This window comes from Trachemys scripta, chromosome 6 (assembly GCF_013100865.1).
Source record: "Trachemys scripta elegans isolate TJP31775 chromosome 6, CAS_Tse_1.0, whole genome shotgun sequence".
Lineage (NCBI taxonomy): Eukaryota > Metazoa > Chordata > Testudines > Emydidae > Trachemys > Trachemys scripta.
This window is the reverse complement of record NC_048303.1, coordinates 3,864,865-3,886,302: the sequence shown is the minus strand read 5'-3', so window position 1 is coordinate 3,886,302 and position 21,438 is coordinate 3,864,865. Positions and strand designations below refer to the sequence as shown.

The following is a 21,438-nucleotide window of genomic DNA, read 5'->3' as shown; positions in this document are numbered from 1 at the left end:
TTGAGCCCGATGATCTAGCCAGCTTTCTATACACCATATAGTCCATTCATCCAGCCCATACTTCTTTAACTTGCTGGCAAGAATACTGTGGGAGACCGTATCAAAAGCTTTGCTAAAGTCAAGGAATAACACACCCACTGCTTTCCCCTCATCCACAGACCCAGTTATCTCCTCATAGAAGGCAATTAGGTTAGTGAGGCATGACTTGCCCTTGGTGAATCCATGCTGACTGTTCCTGATCACTTTCCTCTCCTCTAAGTGCTTCAGAATTGATTCCTTGAGGACCTGCTCCATGATTTTTCTAGGCTGTAGTGGGGTGGTTACCCCGCTCCTGCCTGGAAGGGCTTAAAACAGCCCTGGCAGAGGGCTGTAGCTCTAAAAGCTGGGCTGATTGGGGAAATAGCCACAGCTGGGCCATGCCCCAATCAGGCCACAGCTGGCCTGTATAAAAAGGTTGGGTGCCAGGAGCTCAGCAGTCTCTCTCTGAGTGCAGAGAGAGAAGGGCCTAGCTGCAGCAAGCTAGGGATAGCGTACCTGAGTGGAGCAGGGCTGGGGACAGGCTGAGGAGCTGGGAAGCTCCAGCCTGGATAGCCCCAGGCTGCAGCCTAGCGGAAGGCCAAGGGGTACTTGGGGTTGCAGAGGGCAGCCCAGGGCTAGGCCAAGGCAGCAGGTCCAAAACCTCCTTGCCAGTGATGAGTTGCCAATACTGCAGTCTGCCCCATGGAGTGGGGGCTAGTTGGTGACTGGCAATGGCCTTATCCTGAGGCGAGGTAGGGATAGTGGGTGGGGGTTCCCCGGGGAGAGGAAACCCAGTGGAAAGGGGTTCTGCCCGAGGGCAGCCCCCCAGATAAGGGCACCGGGGTCCTGGAAGGGACATGGGGGCCAGAAGAGGACAGGCGGAACACCGGCCTGCAGAGGGTGCTCCAGGACGCTGGAAGAGCTAATTCCCGGAGTCACCAGCAGGAGGCGCCGCAGGGGTGAGTCCGCCCTTCTACACAGGGACTGAGGTGAGGCTGACTGGCCTGTAGTTCCCCGGATCCTCCTCCTTCCCTTTTTTAAAGATGGGCACTACATTAGCCTTTCTCCAGTCATCCGGGACCTCCCCCGATCGCCATGAGTTTTCAAAGATAATGGCCAATGGCTCTGCAATCACATCCGCCAACTCCTTTAGCACCCTCGGATGCAGCGCATCCGGCCCCATGGATTTGTGCTCATCCAGTTTTTCTAAATAGTCCCGAACCACTTCTTTCTCCACAGAGGGTTGGTCACCTTCTCCCCATGCTGTACTGCCCAGTGCAGCAGTCTGGGAGCTGACCTTGTTCGTGAAGACAGAGGCAAAAAAAGCATTGAGTACATTAGCTTTTTCCACATACTCGGTCGGTCACTAGGTTGCCTCCCTCATTCAGTAATGGGGTCCACACTTTCCTTGACTTTCTTGTTGCTAACATACCCGAAGAAACCCTTCTTGTTACTCTTAACATCTCTTGCTAGCTGCAACTCCAAGTGTGATTTGGCCTTCCTGATTTCACTCCTACATGCCTGAGCAATATTTTTATACTCCTCCCTGGTCATTTGTCCAATCTTCCACTTCTTGTAAGCTTCTTTTTTGCGTTTAAGATCAGCAAGGATTTCACTGTTTAGCCAAGCTGGTCGCCTGCCATATTTACTATTCTTTCTACACATCGGGATGGTTTTTTCCTGCAACCTCAATGAGGATTCTTTAAAATACAGCCATCTCTCCTGGACTCCTTTCCCCCTCGTGTTATTCTCCCAGGGGATCCTGCCCATCAGTTCCCTGAGGGAGTCAAAGTCTGCTTTTCTGAAGTCCAGGGTCCATATTCTGCTGCTCTCCTTTCTTCCTTGTGTCAGGATCCTGAACTCTAACATCTCATGGTCACTGCCTCCCAGGTTCCCATCCACTTTTGCTTCCCCTACTAATTCTTCCCAGTTTGTGAGCAGCAGGTCTAGAAGAGCTCTGCCCCTAGTTGGTTCCTCCAGCACTTGCACCCTACACTTTCCAAAAACTTCCTGGATTGTCTGTGCACCGCTGTATTGCTCTCCCAGCAGATATCAGGGTGATTAAAGTCTCCCATGAGAACCATGGCCTGCGATCTAGTAACTTGTGCTAGTTGCCGGAAGAAAGCCTCGTCCACCTCATCCCCCTGCTCTGGTGGTCTATAGCAGACTCCCACCACGAGATCACCCTTGTTGTTCACACTTCTAAACTTAATCCAGAGACTCTCAGGTTTTTCTGCAGTTTCATATCGGAGCTCTGAGCAGTCATACTCCTCTCTTACATACAATGCAACTCCCCCACCTTTTCTGCCCTGACTGTCCTTCCTGAACAGTTTATATCCATCCATGACAGTACTCCAGTCATGTGAGTTATCCCACCAAGTCTCTGTTATTCCAATGACATCATAGTTCTTTGACTGTGCCAGGACTTCCAGTTCTCCCTGCTTGTTTCCCAGGCTTCTTGCATTTGTGTATAGGCATTTAAGATAACTTGCTGATTGTCCCGCTTTCTCAGTCTAAGACAGGAGTCCTTCCCTCTTGCACTCTCCTGCTCGTGCTTCCTCCCGGTATCCCATTTCCCCACTTACCTCAGGGCTTTGGTCTCCTTCCCCCGGTGAACCTAGTTTAAAGCCCTCCTCACTAGGTTAGCCAGCCAGTTTGCGAAGATGTTCTTCCCTCTCTTCGTTAGGTGGAGCCCGTCTTTGCCTAGCACTCCTCCTTCTCGGAACACCATCCCATGGTCGAAGAATCCAAAGCCTTCTCTCAGACACCACCTGTGTAGCCATTCGTTGACTTCCACAATTTGACGGTCTCTACCCAGGCCTTTTCCCTGCACAGGGAGGATGGACGAGAACACCACTTGCGTCTTTAACTCCTTTATCCTTCTTTCCAGAGCCACGTAGTCTGCAGTGATCCACTCAAGGTCATTCTTGGCAGTATCATTAGTGCCCACGTGGAGAAGCAGGAAGGGGTAGCGATCTGAGGGCCTGATGAGTCTCAGCAGTCTCTCCGTCACATCGTGAATCCTAGCTCCTGGCAAGCAGCAGACCTCTCGGTTTTCTTGGTCGGGGCGGGGATGAGCCAACACACTGCTGAGCCTGGGTCTACCCTTATTAATCTACAATGTCTAGTCAATGTGTGAAGGTAGGAGGAGAGGACTGACCGCTAGGAAGACACTTCTGACACCTAGAGTTCTTATCTAGCAGTTTGCTTTAGCACCCTAAACAGTGAGAGGATTTCTTTTGCACTGAGAGGCCTGTATACTTTTTTATTCTCTCCTTCCTGTTTTGCTGAGAAGAGATCTTACACACAGCCTTTGACCAACACCTCAGGGCCAAAAGATATACAATGCCAAACTGACTAACCTCTGGCAGGACACTGCAGTGTCAGTCAGATCAGAGACCAGAGAGGGGAATTGTATCCGGGAACGGTTTTAGAAGCAAAAGAGATTTTCCTGCTTAGAAGGGGAGTGAGGAAAGGCCAGGTGATCAAGAAGTGCCATTAAGACGGAGATCGACCACATGTGCCCTTGTAGACTTCCTCCAGTAACAGGGAAATGCCACAGCTATCTACAATTATTAATTACATTCATTCCAGTAGTGTTTAGAGGCCCTAATTGAGATCAAGGTCCCATTGTGCTAGGCACTGTACAAACACCTAGCAAGACAGTCCTTGGCCTGCACAGCTTAGAATCTAAAAAGACAAGACAACAAAGGATAGCATCATTTCTATTATAAAGATGAGGAACTGAGGCACAGAGAGACTCAGAGTATATCTACACTGCATTAAAACACTCCTGGATGGCCTGTGTCAGATGGCTTGGGCTGCGGGGCTATAGAATTGCAGTGTAGACATACAGGCTCTGGGACCCCTTGATGGAGGAGGGTTCCAGAGTCCGGGCTCCAGCCTACAATTTTATAGCCCTGCAGCATGATCTAAGGTCACACACAACTGAAGCCAGCATTCCCGAGTCTCTGTCAAGTGCTTTAACCACAAGACCATCCTTTCTTTTTGTTATGAATAAATTTGCTAGAGACCAATCTAGACTATTTCATGAGGTCGTTCCTGGTTAGCAGCATTTAACCCAAATCAAATAGAAGTACAGACCAAAAATATGCATGTGGCAGCCAACATCATCTTTTTGAGAAGGAAGAAAATACACCAACACTTAGAAGTACTTGCTAATGGTTAAAAGAAAATGAGAGAGATTACCTTAGCCCCATGCCAGTGCCATTCGTCATAAGGGTTGGTCCTCCTGGCCCGCCTGGTGCTTCATCAGTGACCACTTCTGAATCAAAAACGTTGCCCTTAAATCTGGAAAGGTGGAGTTAGTTAGCTTTACATCCTGGGGAAGCTATTGTAACTGCAGCCACCTCCACCCCCAACACACACAAAAGGGTGAACTCTGATCAGAGCACATTATACAGAGACGCTTTCACAATACCTCTCCATTTTCTCCCTCACCCCCCTCAGTTTTGGGGAAAACAGCTTCCACCTGCTGCCTTTGTTTCTGAGGGCTGCGGTTGACAAAAATTCTTTATTTCTACTGATTTCAAAGACTTGCTCTCTTGAGAAATATGAGAAAAACTATGAAAAATATTCATGCTTCGCCACACTAAGGGATGCCCTAGCACCTGGCAAGGGCTCAAGGGTGGCATGAAAGCTGAATAAAATATAGGAGCTTGCAGCTGTTCTCCATCTTTAATATGGTGATGCAGTCCCAGGCAACTGCTGGTCTCAACAGATGATGTTCCTTCTTTATCGGAGTATCCTCTCCTTTGTTCGAATCAAGATAGAAAATAGCATGCAGGTAGGTTTCCCTTTCGATTATTATAAAGATCCAATTTCTGGCCCTCATGGATAGTAACAGAAAGGACCTTAAACCTATCACTGAGCCAGGACTGCAGATGGCCCATTCTGCACCTCAAGCCAGTGTAATTTTGGGCTGCCCTGAAGTGTAATTAAACATACCTAGAGGAGTCTGTAGCAGGGCAGTCACCCTGCTCCGGTTTGGAAGGGGTTAAAAAAACAGCCCCGGAAAAGGCTGCCCCGGGAAGCCAATCACAAGAGGGCTTGAGGCAGCCAATCAGGGCCCGACTGGGCCAGTATAAGAAGGGCTCCTGGGGAAAAGGAAGTTAGTCTTGCTCCAGACTAGAGACAGGGGTACCTGGTAAAGACAGGGGTACCTTGGACAGAGCATACCGGGAAGGGGCAGGCTGAGCTGGGGAGCTCTGGCCTGGCGACCTCCCAGGCTGAGGCCTTGCGGCAAAGGCCTGAGGAGGTACTAGGGCTGCAGGAAGGCAGCCAGGGCAAGAAAGGCAGCAGTTCCAACCCCCCTGCCAGTGATGAGAGGCCATTACAGACTGAAGTTTGCCCCTGAGTGAAGGAGCTAGATGACGACTGTAGCCACTGAGGCGAGGTGGGTATAGGGGATTGGGGGTTCCCATGGGAGGGGAAACCCAGAGTGTGGGGACACTGCTGTGGGGCAGCACCCCAAGGTAAGGGGCACCGGGGTCACAGAGGGACACGGGGCCAGAGGTGGTGGAGACAACAGGGGCAGATAACAGAGGGCGAGACACCGGCCCATAGAGGGCGCTCTGGAGGTGGATGAGCTAATTCCCGGATGGACCAGCAGGAGGCACCGTGCCGGTGAGTGCCCTGCCTTGCTACAGAGTCATTTCCCCCACCAATGAAATGCAGTCACCTCTGGTGTGCAAAGTGACAGGCAGAGCACATGGGATTGAGGAATACTGAGCCCATTTGAAACTACAGGAGGGAATTTAGGGAGACAGAAAGCAATGATGTTAGAATTGGGCCATGAAAAAAGGGCTAACTCCTGCCCTGGCCAAAAGATATATGGGCATTTTAAGAGCCACTAACTAGTGCAAGAGGTCAGGACCTTTTTTCCTTCTCATTTAAATGACGACACCTCTAGCACCTCAGAATGAGCCTAATCCAGCCCCGCACAATTCTACCCATTGAGAAAGAGGGACAGCCAAATAAATTAGCATTAGCTGGTTTTGTTTGTCTGTCTTTTACTATCCTCGTGATGGTAAAAGATGAGTGAATAGATTAAGTTCCTTCCTTGGTGAGTCTTCCTGACAATTTAGCAAGGTGTATTTGAATGCTTAAGTAAACACATCTTCGTCATCTGTAGACCTTAGAAGCAATTCTGTGGTTAGCAAGTAGACCGAAGAGGAGAATCACAAAGCTAAAACTAAAACAGGAAAGGGGACATTTGAGAAGGATACCTGTAAATATTAGGCATGTGCAGATATTTGATGTAGATAGTTCAATTGTATTTAACTCTAAAGAGATTGCAAGAAAACCTCTTACATTCAGATTGCTACAGTGTAGGTGCCTTATTTGAAGATGAGATGGCAAATGCACAAGCATCTGCACTTCTGGGAAGAGGTAATGGAAGATATTTTCAAGACTCAGACTATTCACTTATGGACCCTCTTCTGTACTTTTTTCTAGCAACTACAGCTTTGCAGAACTTGAAATCTTCTTGGGAGAAACTGGTTAAAATAGGTGCAATTACAGCAACAAGAATGACATCATTACAGAGATATTTAAGAGTCCTTTTGTTGGGGAGCCAATGCCTCTCAGAAGACTCTGAAAACATTCATTTTAAAAGCAACTCTGCTTGTGTCTCCTTTATATTCTACTTACTTTTTATTAGTGGGACATATGCATAGAAATAGGATATTTGAAGATTAAACAGTCAGTTTTCAGAATGGAGAGAGGTAAATAATGGTGTCTCCCATGGGTCTGTACTGGGACAAATCCTGTTCAACATATTCATAAATGATCTGGAAAAAGGGGTAAACAGTGAAGTGGCAAAATTTGCAGATGATACAAAACTACTCAAGATAGTTAAGTCCAACGCAGACTGCAAAGAGTTACAAAGGGGTCTAACAAAACTGGGTGACTGGGCAACAAAATGGCAGATGAAATTCAATGTTGATAAATGAAAAGTAATATACACTGGAAAATATAATCTCAACCATACATATAAAATGATGGGGTCTAAATGAGCTGTTACCACTCAAGAAAGAGATCTTGGAGTCATTGTAGAGAGTCCTCTGAAAACATCCACTCAGAGTGCAGCTGCAGTCAAAAAAGCGAACAGAATGTTGGGAATCATTAGGAAAGGGATAGATAATAAGACAGAACATATCATATTGCCTCTATATAAATCCATGGTAACGCCCACGTCTTGAATACTGCATGCAGATCTGGCCGCCCTGTTTCAAAAAAAGATAGATTGGAATTGGAAGAGGCACAGAAAAGGGCAATACAAATGATTAGGGGTATGGAACAGCTTCTGTATGAGGAAAGATTAACAAGACTGGGACTTTTCAGCTTGGAAAAGAGATGACAAAGGGGAGATATGATAGAGGACTATAAAATCACGACTAGTGTAGAGAAAGTAAATAAGGAAGTGTTATTTACTCCTTCTAATAACACAAGAACTAGGGGTCATCAAATGAAATTAATAGGCAGCAGGTTTAAAATAAACAAAAGGAAATATTTCTTCACACAATGCACAGTCAACCTATGGAACTCCTTGCCAGAGGATGTTGTGAAGGCCAAGACTATAACAGGGTTCAAAAAAGAACTAGATACGTTCATGGAGGATAGCCAATGGCTATTAGCCAGGATGGGCAGGGATGCAAAACCATGCTCTGAAGTGTCCCTAGCCTCTGTTTGCCAGAAGCTGGGACTGGGCGACAGGGGATGGGTCACTTGATGATTCCCTGTTCTGCTCATTTCCTTCTGAAAACCCTGTATGGCTTTTCTTATGTTCTTAAGAATACATCTGTTCCTACTTACTTCTCACCTGAAGTTATAATCTTTTGTGAACTCAGTCATTTCCAACTGTGATGAGATGTTTACCCCACACTTGCCTGGAAAGGGTTAATGCAGATGGGAAAGGGGGCTAATTAACCCAACAGGCCATAGCTGAGGGGAATCAGGTGGCCAAGTAAACCCAAGACTGAGTGAGGGAGCCCAACTGAGGAGGAATGATCTGGGCTGGGACTATAAAGACAGGAAATTGGAAATAGAGGGGGCTGATGGGAGAGTCTGCAGTCATTCCCTGAGAGAAGGGAGGTGCATTTGGGCTGGCAAACCCAGAGGGGGGGAATTTACTTGGGGATAGCTTTGAGCAGGGGTTGGACTAGATGACCTCCTGAGGTCCCTTCCAACCCTGATATTCTATGATGATTCTAAGCCAGGAAGGTAGGCCAGGGCTCAGGGAAAGACACTAAGGTCTAGAAGCGAATAGGCCTTGACTGCTGTCTAGAGGGTCCCTGAGCCAGAACCCGGAGCAGAGGGTGGATCTGGGTTCCCCTGCCAACCATTAAGGGAGTGGCACTACGAGGAAGACTGCCTAGGACTACTTGAGAGGAAAGACTTTCCGATCCTGGAAGGGGAAAACCGTTTGGTGACCTGGCTGGAGGGCTAAGTCACAAAGAGGCAGCTCATGGAGTGAGAGAGGGGGCCACAAACCAAGACAGAGAGGTGGAAAGACAGTGCGCAAACGTGGGAAGGGGCATCAACCTCACGAGCTATTCCCCAGAGTGACCAGGAGGAGGTGCCATCCTAGTGGTGAGTGGAGCGCCTTGTCACAACTACGCACGGACAATTGTGACTGCCTCCGATCAAATAGACATGTGAAAACTAACTAAATACAATTAAATTTTTGGATTGCACATTACATACAAAAGCAGCAGAGAAAGTTACTTAGCAGAGTACAGTTTATACAGGCAAAAAACTCCTTCAGCTATAATATTCTCTTTTAAAACTTGAAAAGCAGTTGTGGGGTTGGAGGGAAAGGAGAAAATACATGCGTGGGATGCAGATCATGTAATTCATAATCTTGTGGGATCCCCTTGTCAGTGACGCTTTTAAAATAATATCTACATCAAAGCTCTCATCAAATCCTCTTGCTGTTTCCTTTACAAGACTGCTAAACTCCATCCATTCCTCCCTCTCTCCCTTCCACTAAAATCCTTGTATTCAACTGAGTCATCTCTCCTCTTTCTAGGGCAACTTTCTCTTCTGTGGTTTCAATACATCTCCTCTATCCTCTCCCCGCTGCCAGTCTATATAAAATGTTGCTGCTAAATCTGTCTTCCCTTACCACCACTCTGTCAAACCCTTACACAAATATCTTTCAGGGCAAGCTCTCACCTTCTACATCAAGTGAAAGCATCTCATTTTCAGCTCACAACGCTGCAGAATTCTGACCCGCCTACATCGCTGTTCTTATTTCCTCCTCCCCACTAACCCTTCCATTGCTTAAGCACCTCCCATGCTTCATCCCAACAACCTGTCTTGTATCTACTTTCCACTTATTTTCGTGCCTTTTTCCATGGGGCCCCTCATTCTCTAGGGCCTCTCTTCTTTACCTCCCATAAAACAACCTCCCTGTTTAAACCCACTTTTTTTCAGGTAACCTTTCATCAAACACCACCCAGAATTCAAGACTGGACTCTCGGTTGGGGTTTTGTCTCGCTGTATCGTCCGAATCTGATTTACGTCATAGTCCCTTAAGCAAAGAACCACATCTTCCCTTATGTCTGTACAGCTGAGTAAAGCATCAGCACTCAAGTCTATACACACAGCTCTCATTCCCCTCTATTACTCTTCCTGCTTCCTTTGTCTTATCTAGCACCTTTCTGCTCATTCTGTCTTTCTCCCACTCACGGTTTTGGCACCTTCTGTGATGCTGTTCCTACACCTTTAACTCCTTGTTCTAGTCTTCTAATGCACTCTCTCCTCTTTCAAATCCCTCCTCCAAGATAATTTCTTCCATCAATTTTCCTATCTTATTCTAGACCAACAGTCCTCACACTCTTCTTTACCTTAACTGTTGTCCCATGTCTAGTCTCGTGGTTATAGTAGTGTCTAGTTTAAATTCCAAGTTCTTCAAGGCACAAAGGAGATATTACTCTGTGTTTCTCAATGCTCCATGTAAGTGTTAGGTACCACAGAAATTCCTTATACACTAACAATTATCCTCTATCTATAAACCTCACAAACTCACCTATTGTAATCCAGCCTGGATTGGTGTAGCTGTTGCTGCTTCAGAAGTAGTTTTGCTTCCTGTTTAGCAAGCAACTGCTGGAGACGTTCCTTTTCAACTTCCAGCTCCATTTTCTGCAGCAGAAGCTGCTGTCTTCTTTCCTCAGACAGCCTTTTACTACGCTCTGTTTCTTTTGCTCCAGAGTCCACACTGTCATTCATCCCAGAAACTCGAGAAAGCCTAGAGTAATCACAGGTTTCATGAAGCGGCCCAGAATGTCTTTTGGGTACATGGCTGACCTTTTGGCTATCCTGAATGTTCTCCAACCTTCCTGGCTGCATACAAGCCCAATGACTCATTTGGTGAGGACAAGTGTTCTGAAATTCACTCATTCTCTGGCCCACATCAGGAGCCATTTGTGTGTGGTATGGGCCCCTTTCCTTTGCTGACAGCATCATATTGTTACATTTTCTGTGCAAGCCATTTTCCACTGGACATTCATTCAGAACCTCCTGTTGGTTGTAGTGGGCTGTGGTCTCATGAGCATGATTATTTCTACAGTGCGGAGGTACTGAAAACAGGGCTGGACTTCCCGACTGTGATGCTTTATTGTTCTTGTATAACGTTTGTGGTCTAACTATACTTAAATAAGAACCATCCAGTTCCAAAGGTGGTAGCTGGCACGGACTCTTCTTGTTGGCCACCTACAATAAGAGAAACAAGCTATCATCTTTCAAAATTTAACATAAATGTTAAATTGTATTGTTCCTTAGCAAAATTTGCTTCTCTTCATCAGTTCACAGAGTAAAGTTGTCATACCAGTACTGGGAGATTCGATGCGTTGCGCTGATGGACATCTAGCAAGACTCATATAATGTTTATCAAAAGGCAGAGATAAGCCTGCTATCGAATCTACATTTCAATCAGTCTACACAAGTACAATAAATATGAAACTACTGTCTGCAGGATCCTCGGCATAAACAAGTAGCTTCAGAGTACCAAGTCGTTGTGAGTATCTAGGGTTACATAAAATCAACTTGAAGAGTGGCAAAAAACATTAAATGTTAATGTATGAAAATGTTTAATTTTGAATGCCGAGCCAAAAAATCCATTCAGCCACTATAAATACTCTTTGATTGGCCATTACACAGCAGGAGATTTGATGTAAAACATTTCACCTTGCGCTGAATGGGATATTACTTACCGCCGGAAATTTGATGAGAGTTTTTGAAATGTCTTTACAGAAACACAGATAAAAAACGACCACTTTCCGTTAAAATATGGTTCTACTTCAAAAGCTGTCATTTAAATAAAAAAACATGTTTAAATTCAGCTATAAATGTAAGTGATTTTTCAATTAAGTTGGGCAAGCGATTATACTCTGATAAAACTCTGCAGAAAGAAAGCAGTTGTAATTCACATTTGTCATCCCAATGAAAAGTGAACTCGTAGGGGGTGTGTTATAGTCATGGCTATTATGTAAGGGACATCAAAATCCTGCTTATATCCTGGCATATCCTTGCACTGTGGTTTGTCTCGGCAGTTAAGCATTTGTGTTGCTGTGCACATCAGAACAGCAGTGAATCACGCACTCATAGCTCTTTTCCTAGATGCGTGCGTTAATTTCAGTAACATATTGCATTTAAACTCTGTTTCGGCCCTCAGGCTCTTTGTCAAAGATTTAATTGTGTTTAATTGCAGAAGCCAGGTTTGTTAAAGATAAACAAACCACTTTAGCAGCAGCAAGCAAGCTGAAATTTGGTGGTCACTGATGGACAGAAAATTACAATTTGTATTCTTGTAACACACACAATGGATTAGCTGCTGTCCATATGCACTGGGAGACAATCTCTGCCCCAAAGAGCTTAGATTTAAGAATGCAAGCAACATACAAAGAGATGAAGAGGAATCTAATCCAACTATGTACAGTTTTTGTATGCATTATTTACATTCTTTATATAAACCAACATATCAACTCATTTGACTGCCCCTCAGCTCCTTCATATTGAGTTTCTTGTAGGCCTCACAGAAAATAAAATAATGTAGATCATCCCCTAAATACTGATATTTGATTATTTTCAGCTTTGTTTTTACAAAAATTTACTCTTCACCGTATGATTGAAAGCCGCACATGCCATGTTTTGCCCCATGAAACCCAATGAATTGGAGGCATCTGCATTAGTGTCAGCACTAAATGTGCAAGAAAAGTCTGATGCTAGGACTGGGTGAAAAGTGCAGGACATTAAAATATTTCAGAAGTCAGAGGGGCCGGCAGGGCAACCTACCAGAATTCAATGTGCTGCCAGAAGGCAATCAGAGTTGTTCGTTATTATTTGTTTGGTGCCATCACTGTGCATGATGATTTTACAGACAAAAAAAACACACTCCCATGTCCCAAGGACATAAGAATGGCCGTACTGGGTCAGACCAAAGGTCCATCTAGCCCAGTATCCTGTCTACTGACAGTGGCCAATGCCAGGTGCCCCAGAGGGATTGAATCCAACAGGCAATGATCAAGTGATCTCTCTCCTGCCATCCATCTCCACCCTCTGACAAACAGAGGCTAGGGACACCATTCCTTAGCCAGGATGGGTAAGGAATGGTGTCCCTAGCCTCTGTNATAACATACAGAAAGAACGGGAGAGCTCCCGAAATGGGGAAGCACATCTGTTCCATCACAGCCCAGCGTGGGTCCCATGTCTTCCACAGGCAATATCTGTTTTAAACTCATCTAATAAAAGTACCTAATTCCTCATGTTCACAATGCAGTAGTGAGTGTGTCTTAGAATTCTCTTCTTCTTTCCCTTTGCCACCTTGTCCTGCCCATCACAGGCTGTTCATAGAGTGCCCTGACCTGATAATCCAACTCAGGTGTGGATGTCACTCTAGTTTTTAAATGGTTGGTGCCATTCTGCTATAGTTTTCAATTTAAGCATTAACAGAAAATAATATAACTTGCCAAAAGCAACAGAGGGTCCTGTGGCACCTTTAAGACTAACAGAAGTATTGGAGCATAAGCTTTCGTGGGTGAATGCCCACTTGCGTCTGATGAAGTGGGCATTCACCCACGAAAGCTTATGCTCCAATACTTCTGTTAGTCTTAAAGGTGCCACAGGACCCTCTGTTGCTTTTGGCAAGTTATATTATTTTCTGTTAATGCTTAAATTGAAAACTATAGCAGAATGGCACCAACCATTTAAAAACTAGAGTGACATCCACACCTGAGTTGGATTATCAGGTCAGGGCACTCTATGAACAGCCTGTGATGGGCAGGACAAGGTGGCAAAGGGAAAGAAGAAGAGAATTCTAAGACACACTCACTACTGCATTGTGAACATGAGGAATTAGGTACTTTTATTAGATGAGTTTAAAACAGATATTGCCTGTGGAAGACATGGGACCCACGCTGGGCTGTGATGGAACAGATGTGCTTCCCCATTTCGGGAGCTCTCCCGTTCTTTCTGTATGTTATTTAATGACATTCCTTCCCTTAGCTAAAATGTAAACAAACAAAAGATAAACTGCTGCTTGTGATATATGGAGTTAATATGATTTGATCCAATGTGAAACTGCCACACAGAAATAAATATACACTAAAATCAGTTCACATAATTTTGTAAGAGCTAGAATGGAAAACGTGCGGAAGCACTATGACTCTCTTATTGTAATCCTTGTAATTTCTGCTGAGGGAGTCAGAATAAAGTATAAATAAATACTGAGCCCTACATATCACACACACACGTTGCAGCTTACTCAGACAGTCTGCAATTTCTACAAAATTCTCTTAAAAACAATCTGTGGATGTGCTCTGCAGTAGCAATATACACACTGATACAGTGGGCACATTGTTTATGTGAAACAAGTAACATCAAAACAGATCTTACAGTCCCTATGTAGGCCAAATCTCCATTGACTTCAATGGGAGTTTTTTCCTATGTAAAACAGTATATTTTCCCCAAAGTAACTATTCTAGCGGTTTTATGATTGAAGAACAAACTAGTACCATCTATATATTTATACAGGTGAAATCCTGGACCCATCGACTTCCCCCAAAATTCCAATCGACTTCAATTTCATCTACAGTGCCTGTCTTTAATGAAATTATCAATATGATACATTAGAAAACAAAGAAAAGAAACACACGGTGTGATATAATCATTACAGACTGTATCCTAAGCATGACTCCATAGGTGGGTTTTTAGAAGTTTTTTGAAATAGACAGGAGACTATTAATTGGGTAGAGTATGCAGAAAGGTGAAATGGAAAGGTTACTAACCATGTGTAGTAACTATAGTTCTTCAAGATGTGTCCCCCTATTGGTGCTCCACTTCAGGTGTGCATGCGTCCCATGTACCTTCAATCAGAGATTTTCATTAGCTGTGTCCGTTCAACCTGTGAATGTGCCCTACACATCCTTGTGCCTTGCCCTGAGGCTATGCAGGACTGTGCGGGTGAACTGCACTCAGTTTCTTCTCTACCGCTAAGTCCAACTAAGGAAACTCTGAAGCAGAGGGGCAAGAGGGTGGGTAGTTGAGTACTCATAGTGACCCACATCTCCAAGAACTACTGCACAAGGTGAGTAACCTTTCCTTCTTCAAGCAGTGTCCCTATGGGCACTCAATTTCAGGTGACTTCTGAGCAGTATCACCAGGAGGAGGTTGCTTCGGTATAGAGTCTAGTACAGAAGACAGAGCTGCTCACTGCCGTCTCAGATTTAGGGGCACAGACCAAGGAAAAGTGTTTGGAGAAAGTATGTATTGGAGACCACACAGCAGTCCTGCAGATTTCAGGTACTACTGTGTCCTTAATCATAGAATCATAGAAGATTAGGGTTGGAAGAGACCTCAGGAGGTCATTTAGTCCAATCCCCTGCCCAAAGCAGGACCAACACCAACTAAGACCAACTTAAGTAAGGCCATAGAAGTTGACTATGACCTCATAGAGACAGCCAGAATCCTAGCAGGAGGCTGGGTGTTGGCAATCTCACAGCAAGTGATAACACATCTCGAAATCCACCTTGATAGTCTCTGGGTAGAAATAGCGGACTCATTATATCTGTCTGCAATGAAGACAAATAACCTAGGAGACTTCCAGAACAGTTTGGTCCTATCTGTCATCTTAAGTATGGAAGGAAGCTTCCCATCCCAAATTGCGTGGTGTTGGGGGAAATAAACCAGGTAACTGCATGGTCTGGTTCAGATGAAACTCGAACGATACCTGACACATTCCCTGGACAGTCTGGACTGTTGAACAGCTGTCTCCCCTTAATTCTCTAGCCTGGGGTGCCTTTTACACTGCTATGCTGTCAGAACATCCACTCCTGGCCTGCTCACACAGACTTCAGCCACCTTTTGGAGATATGAAGGGCCTGTATTACACATTTTCCCCAGCCCTCTGATTCTAAAAGTGATGAACAAGATCAGGCAGGACAAGGACAAGGTTACCCAGATAGTGCCTATGTGGCCAATACAGGTGTGATATCCTTACCTGTTTCAATTGTCTCCTTGTTCCATGCTTCCCTCATCTTCACTCTCAAGTGCTTCATCCCAACAAAGATTTTTCTCCTCAAGATAGGAGTCCTCGATTGTTTGTGGGCATAGAGTTTATCTGTTCAGTAGAGGTGTCCCGCACTGAACAGGACTCTGCAGTGTTACGAGTGGACAAGAACACTACTTCAAGCAGTTTATAACTGAAAGCTCTGATATTCCACTGCACTCCATTGTGACAGGGCATCGTCCTGTTCCCGACTCTTGCAAGGTGGTGTCACTGTTTCAGGATTTGCCAGCCCCCGCACAGAATCCAAGATCACCTCATTAATTGAAAGAGTGACTCCGATCGATGTTGCCAATTGAAGGGTATCCAATAACTTGTGTTGCAATTCCTTGACCTCTTTGAGTGGTATCTTAAAGGAGTCTGCCATGCACTTGATGTGGTCTTGGAATTGCTTAACATCATCAGCCATAGACAGTGGAAGAGGCATTCCTGCTTCATCAGGAATGATGAGAAGGTAGTGGTTTGAGAAGTAGTCTCCTCTTCTGCTCTAGCTTCCTGTTCCTCAAAATGTCTCCCCCTGCTGGGGAATGGTCTGAAGTGGTAGAGACTGTCTCCCCCCTTATCTTTGTTGGCTAGGTTCGGAGCTCTTGACCATTGCTGTTAGTAAGCAGTCAGGGAATCCCAACATGACCATTCCAGGGGGAGGGTCCATACAGGGAAGGGGTGGCACCTGGGGTTGCTCTCACCACTTGTGATGTCTTGTTCTGGATTCCTCTCTATGGCCCACACAGAAAGGATTCCTATAAGGGTGGTTAGGAGAGGCTGAATGGAAGTCCCCTTCACCCTCCTCCTCAAAGAACAGTGGAGAAGCCCCAGTTGATAATGGTGGTGAATTGGGTGGTACCAGTGATAAATGAGAGTCCAGAGACTAAACTACTCTCCGTACTGAGGGATCCTTGATGCCCATGATCAATGGAGACTGCGGTTCCTCCGCGACAGTTAAGTCCTTTGAGTACTGAATGGCGTGTCGGTACCAATGGGATAACCTGTCTGGAAGTAGATGGTACTGGGGGTTAGAATGCTCCAAGGAGGATGCCAGACATAGATGTTTCAATTTATATGGTGGGGGTGCATCTGATAGGGACCTGTTTGGAGGAATGTCCCTCCTTGCCGTCCCTGTTATGCTTGGTCCATCCTGAGGCTCGCTCAGAGCCGTGTTTTCTCTTGGAGGAGCTTCTGGCCCTGGTGGTACTGGAGGAACCTTCAGCCTCCACAGTATTGGATCTAGAAGTCGACAATTTTGAGACCATTGACTTAGCGGAGACCAAGGTCTTTATGGAGCAGACTCCTTAGAAGGTGAGTCAGAGACCCTCTTCCCGGGTCTTTTAAAGGACTATGAAGCCTTCTCCTTCTTGGGGGAGTATTGGGCCTGGACCAAAGGGGCAATAGATCTGCCCAGCAATTGGTGTACTCTGATGAGCATTCGATCATCAGACGCCTCAACTTGATCTCTCAGTTCTCTCTGAACCTAGATTTCAGGGCTAAACAGAAGTTACATTCCTGGGGGATGTGCAACTCTCCTAGGCAACGGAGGCCCCTGAAGTGGTCAACAATAACTGGGATAGACTTGTGGCAAGTGAGACAACGTTTGAAGCCTGGAGAGCCAGGAATGCTCTCCCAAGGAAGGCAAGTCTCCTTGATGGGAGAAGCAGGGGGGAGGCATTCCTATCACTAAAAACTAAACTAACAACTTATTAAGATAAACTAACACTAAGGAAAAGATTCTAATAGGACAAGGCATGCTAGAAGCAGACAGGCTACAGGTCCATCTCAGGGCAAGGCAGTGGAGAAGGAAGTGGGGCCGGTTCGTCTGCACAGCCTTAGACAGCCTTGGTGCGGGGCATGAGGATCTGTAGGGCACATGTTTGGGCTGAATGGACACTACTAACAAAAATCTCCAATCGAAGGCATATGCACACCTGAAGTGGAGCACCCATAGGGATACTACTTGAAGATGAAGAGAACCTTACAGACAGCCAAAACGAGTGCTGCTACACAGGATGGTATCTTGAAGAGTGCCACTGGTACACATTACTAACATAACTGACATACACTTTACATACAGATTCTGAAACTGGAATGAAATTAACAAGTACACTGCTGAAGTGCAAACCAGAAGAGACTCCAGCTCAAACTCTACTCTCTCAGCTGTGCCAACTCTGCAGTGCTAGCAGGGATGAAAAGTAATAAACAGAAATTATTCTAAACATGCTTCAGAAAACAGGTGTGGGGAAGAAACTGGTGCCATTTTAACAGTCTCTTTTTTAACTACAGACACAGTTTAACTACGGTATAAAGTCTTGTAAAGGAACTACTCTCTGAAATCATTATTAAGAAAGAATTTTCCTAGAAGAACGTACAAAATGAAAGTTTTGAAATAAATGAGTAAGATCTACTGAAGTCCAGCTTTACTTTTTCTTTTCTTTTTATTGCACAATCTTTTATTAAAATCTCCATTACAAAAAGTCTAAGATGAATCATTATAAAGTGCTTTGATCGTATGATGATTGTCTGCATTAATACCTATGATAGATAAGGGAGATAACTTAAAAGGTTAGTTGCCTATTTTCCTAGCCGGAGATAAGGTGCTGTGTTCCTCATGAATGATGTAGGATTACAATTGCTATATTCAAGTGCATAATACAAATGGTCCATATTCAAAGAAATGATGTGTGGATGCCAGGAAGGCTGCATTTTTCATGTGTAATCCTATTGAACTCAGTGGGACTGCACAGGTGGGACTGAGACACAAATTGACCACAAAGATAGAAATATGGATAGGCAATGATATATGACAGCAAAAGAACACCTATGATGGTTTGTGGAACCCATCTATGTATAGATTCTAATTTGATTTCTTCCACTCTCTATGTATATGCCTTTTGGCTATCTTTTGCTGGAATCTTGCATCATACTGCTTGTGTTAAAGGGGCACTGGTACCTGGGTGTCTGCCTCTGAAGGAGAGGTCATTAAAGACCATCAACAATGGAATGGGACTTGCCTTAGTAGAACAGTGTTAGGTAAAACCAGTTTCCCAAGTCTGGACTCCAGGTGGATGGTAACCGAACAGCAAAGCAACTGACGGAAGACCTTGATCAACGGGTGGGTAAGAGGGATGGTGACTTGAGGCTCATCAGGAAGATCCATAGCAGTGGGAACTGGAAGTTATAAAAGGCTGAGGGCTGGTCAGGGAGCAGCTTTCTCTCAACAACCAGAACAAGAAGAGAAAACTTAACTGGAGGAATGTGATCCAGCAGAGGAGACCTGGGAATCCCAGAAGACACCAACCAAGACCCCAAAAATCCCACTCAAGAGCGGTGAGAACTCTGATGGAGAGAACTGTGTATAGCTGTTTCATTATTTTGCGTGGATCTGTACATCTCTTGTGCTGTCTAAAATAAAGAGTGATTGGTATAGAAATTCTTCTGTAAAAAGTCTGTCTTACTGGCTTCAACTATCCCATGTCCCTGAAGGGTTAAACTATAAACCAGAGTACCCATGCAGATGGAGCTCTTGGGAAGTCATTGAGGAGTCTTGGGAGGTTCTGCACTGGCCTTGGGGCCTAGGTCAGCTTGACTGCAGGGTCTCACTTCTGACAAGTGGTACCAGAGAGACAGTCTAGGCCTAGAGGTCAAAGAAAACACCCATGACTGGAACCTATGCAGAGCCAGACAGAAGGGAGTTTAAAAGCACATGGATCCAATGTGTGTATCCAAACAGCAGCCTGGTGAATGTCCAGCAAGGGGGAGCTTGACTAGGTCTGTGACTATACATGTTCTATTTAAGCTACAACAAAAATATGCTGCAATTAATTTTGTTAGTTCTCTTTGCTAGCAGTGTTTGCACTGGAAAGTCAGATGCACAAGCAACCTGGACTCACAATGGCATTTGAGCCTTTGCTGGCAGGCTCCTTTAGCATTCATCGTTATTCACAACAAACATACTGCCCTCTCTCTAGCTTTGCAAGTACTGTATGCAACTAGTCTTCTCAAAAATGACATTGTTCTAAATGAGCCAACTGTCCTTAAGCTCGCTATTAAAGCAGTCATCAATAATACAGTGCTCCAAGAAAAAATAACACAAAATCAGGATTGAGAGCTAAAGATCCTTTTAAATTCAGTCTCTGAAGATATTGTGAGTAGAGTGCCTATTAAGCCACAATGCTAGCAATACAGGGCAATGTGATGTCTGACCATTAAAATTAAGCAAACATGTTTGCTTTGCAAAACACAACCATACAGAACCTGCTTGCATAATGGAAAATATGCCACCACACTAATCTTGACAGCACCAGGTCTAACGATTAACATTCAATGTGCTGCCAACATTATAAAAACAGAAAATCACCATCTTCTGACTTCAATTTTTTACTCCTGCCCTTTATTTTACTGAGGAATCAGTAGTTCAAGACCTAGATAAATATTTCAAAAACTATACTATTTGTGAGCAGAGCAGGTCACTACCATTTCCCAGTGCATTTGGAGTTCATGTGAAATAAGGGCAGCAGAACGATGAGCTGCATTTTTAACATAGGCATACACAGAATAGTTGTCTAGCTATAAAGAATGCGTAATGCAACATCTGCACTGTATGCTTTGCCAAAGCCCCAACCCAAATAAATGTAGTGCATTTTCCCTAGTGCAATTAACTCTCATACTCTGGCAGGTTTTGCTAGAAGATCATCAAGGTAGATTACCTTCCAGCATATGAACTAAATACTTACAGGTGTTATATCATCAGTTATTACTTACAAACTTCTGCATTTAACAAGACATCCAGGCAAATGAATGATCTAATTTATGAATTATTTATAAGAATTTCACAGCATGCTCCTGGCGTCATCCATGGCCTTTTCCAGGTCATATGACACCAATTAGAGCTGAATTTTAAATTATTCAATAACCTGAACTCTCTTGTCATTTAACATATAGATATCAATGCAGTAAACAAGTTAAGTCTAATGGGCCCTGGAGGTTTGCGTTCCTCCGCCCATCAGCAGCAGGGGTTTTGTGCTATTGCCGGAATAGAAAATAATAGAATGCAGCAGTCAAAAACATTTGCAAGGTTTTAATAAGTTCTTTTGGCTCCCTTAGGGATTTTAGCATAATTTACAAGCGCTGAATCTAAAACACATTAAAGTCCTTAGCAATGTGCTTTTAAAGAAAATTAGGACAGACCAAAAAAAGTGGGTCTGTGACACTGACAATACAGAATAGGTCCCTAATTTGAACTGTAGTAAAACAGATAGTAGGTTGGATATGCTATTTACCACCTATTATCTTTTCCCTCTCTTACCTGGTATTCAAAACTAGCCCCAGAAGCAACCTATCTTTAAAGGTAAGACTATGGGGAGAAAGGGAAGAGTTCACATGATAACCATTAGTAAAGACGTATTCATGACACTCCTCAGTCACTGACTATTACAGGAAGAGGAACCATTGCCCCATGCCTGGGCTTCCTTTTGCACCTGTTCAAAGACTGCATTTTAATTGCACTTCAAGGATTTAGATGCTTCCTGAGGTTTAATGAGATAGCAGGAAGGACAGGTGGAGTGGGAAAGTCCTGTTGAAAATTAATCAGAATCTCGATGGTTATAGTTATTCAAATGAATGCCAGAATACAGAGTAATGATGGCTGTAACAGGAGGATGTACCAAATAAGTGCAAACCCACCTATGCATAAAGGAGTAACCAAAGAAACTCTCTGGTTACTCCAAGGGAGATAGACCAACATATCTCACCTCTGTTCCATGGTATTCCTAGCTCCACCCCAGCTCTAATTTCCCTTTTGGCCCCTGTTCATGAATTATTCAACGGCACATGAGGCCGCGGGA

The 21,438-nt window shown here is 44.5% G+C and overlaps 1 protein-coding gene across 2 annotated transcripts in view; it reads right to left on the bottom strand.

The window, feature by feature from the left end:
* KIAA1328 (KIAA1328 ortholog) overlaps window positions 1-21,438 on the bottom strand; it is a 242,659-nt gene that overhangs the window by 75,541 nt on the left and 145,680 nt on the right. For both annotated transcript variants that reach the window (XM_034773571.1, XM_034773570.1), the window contains exons 6-7: window positions 10,073-10,755; window positions 4,228-4,329 (exon numbers count right to left, since the gene is read on the bottom strand). In XM_034773571.1, the coding sequence (XP_034629462.1) occupies window positions 4,228-4,329; window positions 10,073-10,755 (785 nt within the window). The remainder of the gene's footprint in view (window positions 1-4,227; window positions 4,330-10,072; window positions 10,756-21,438) is intronic.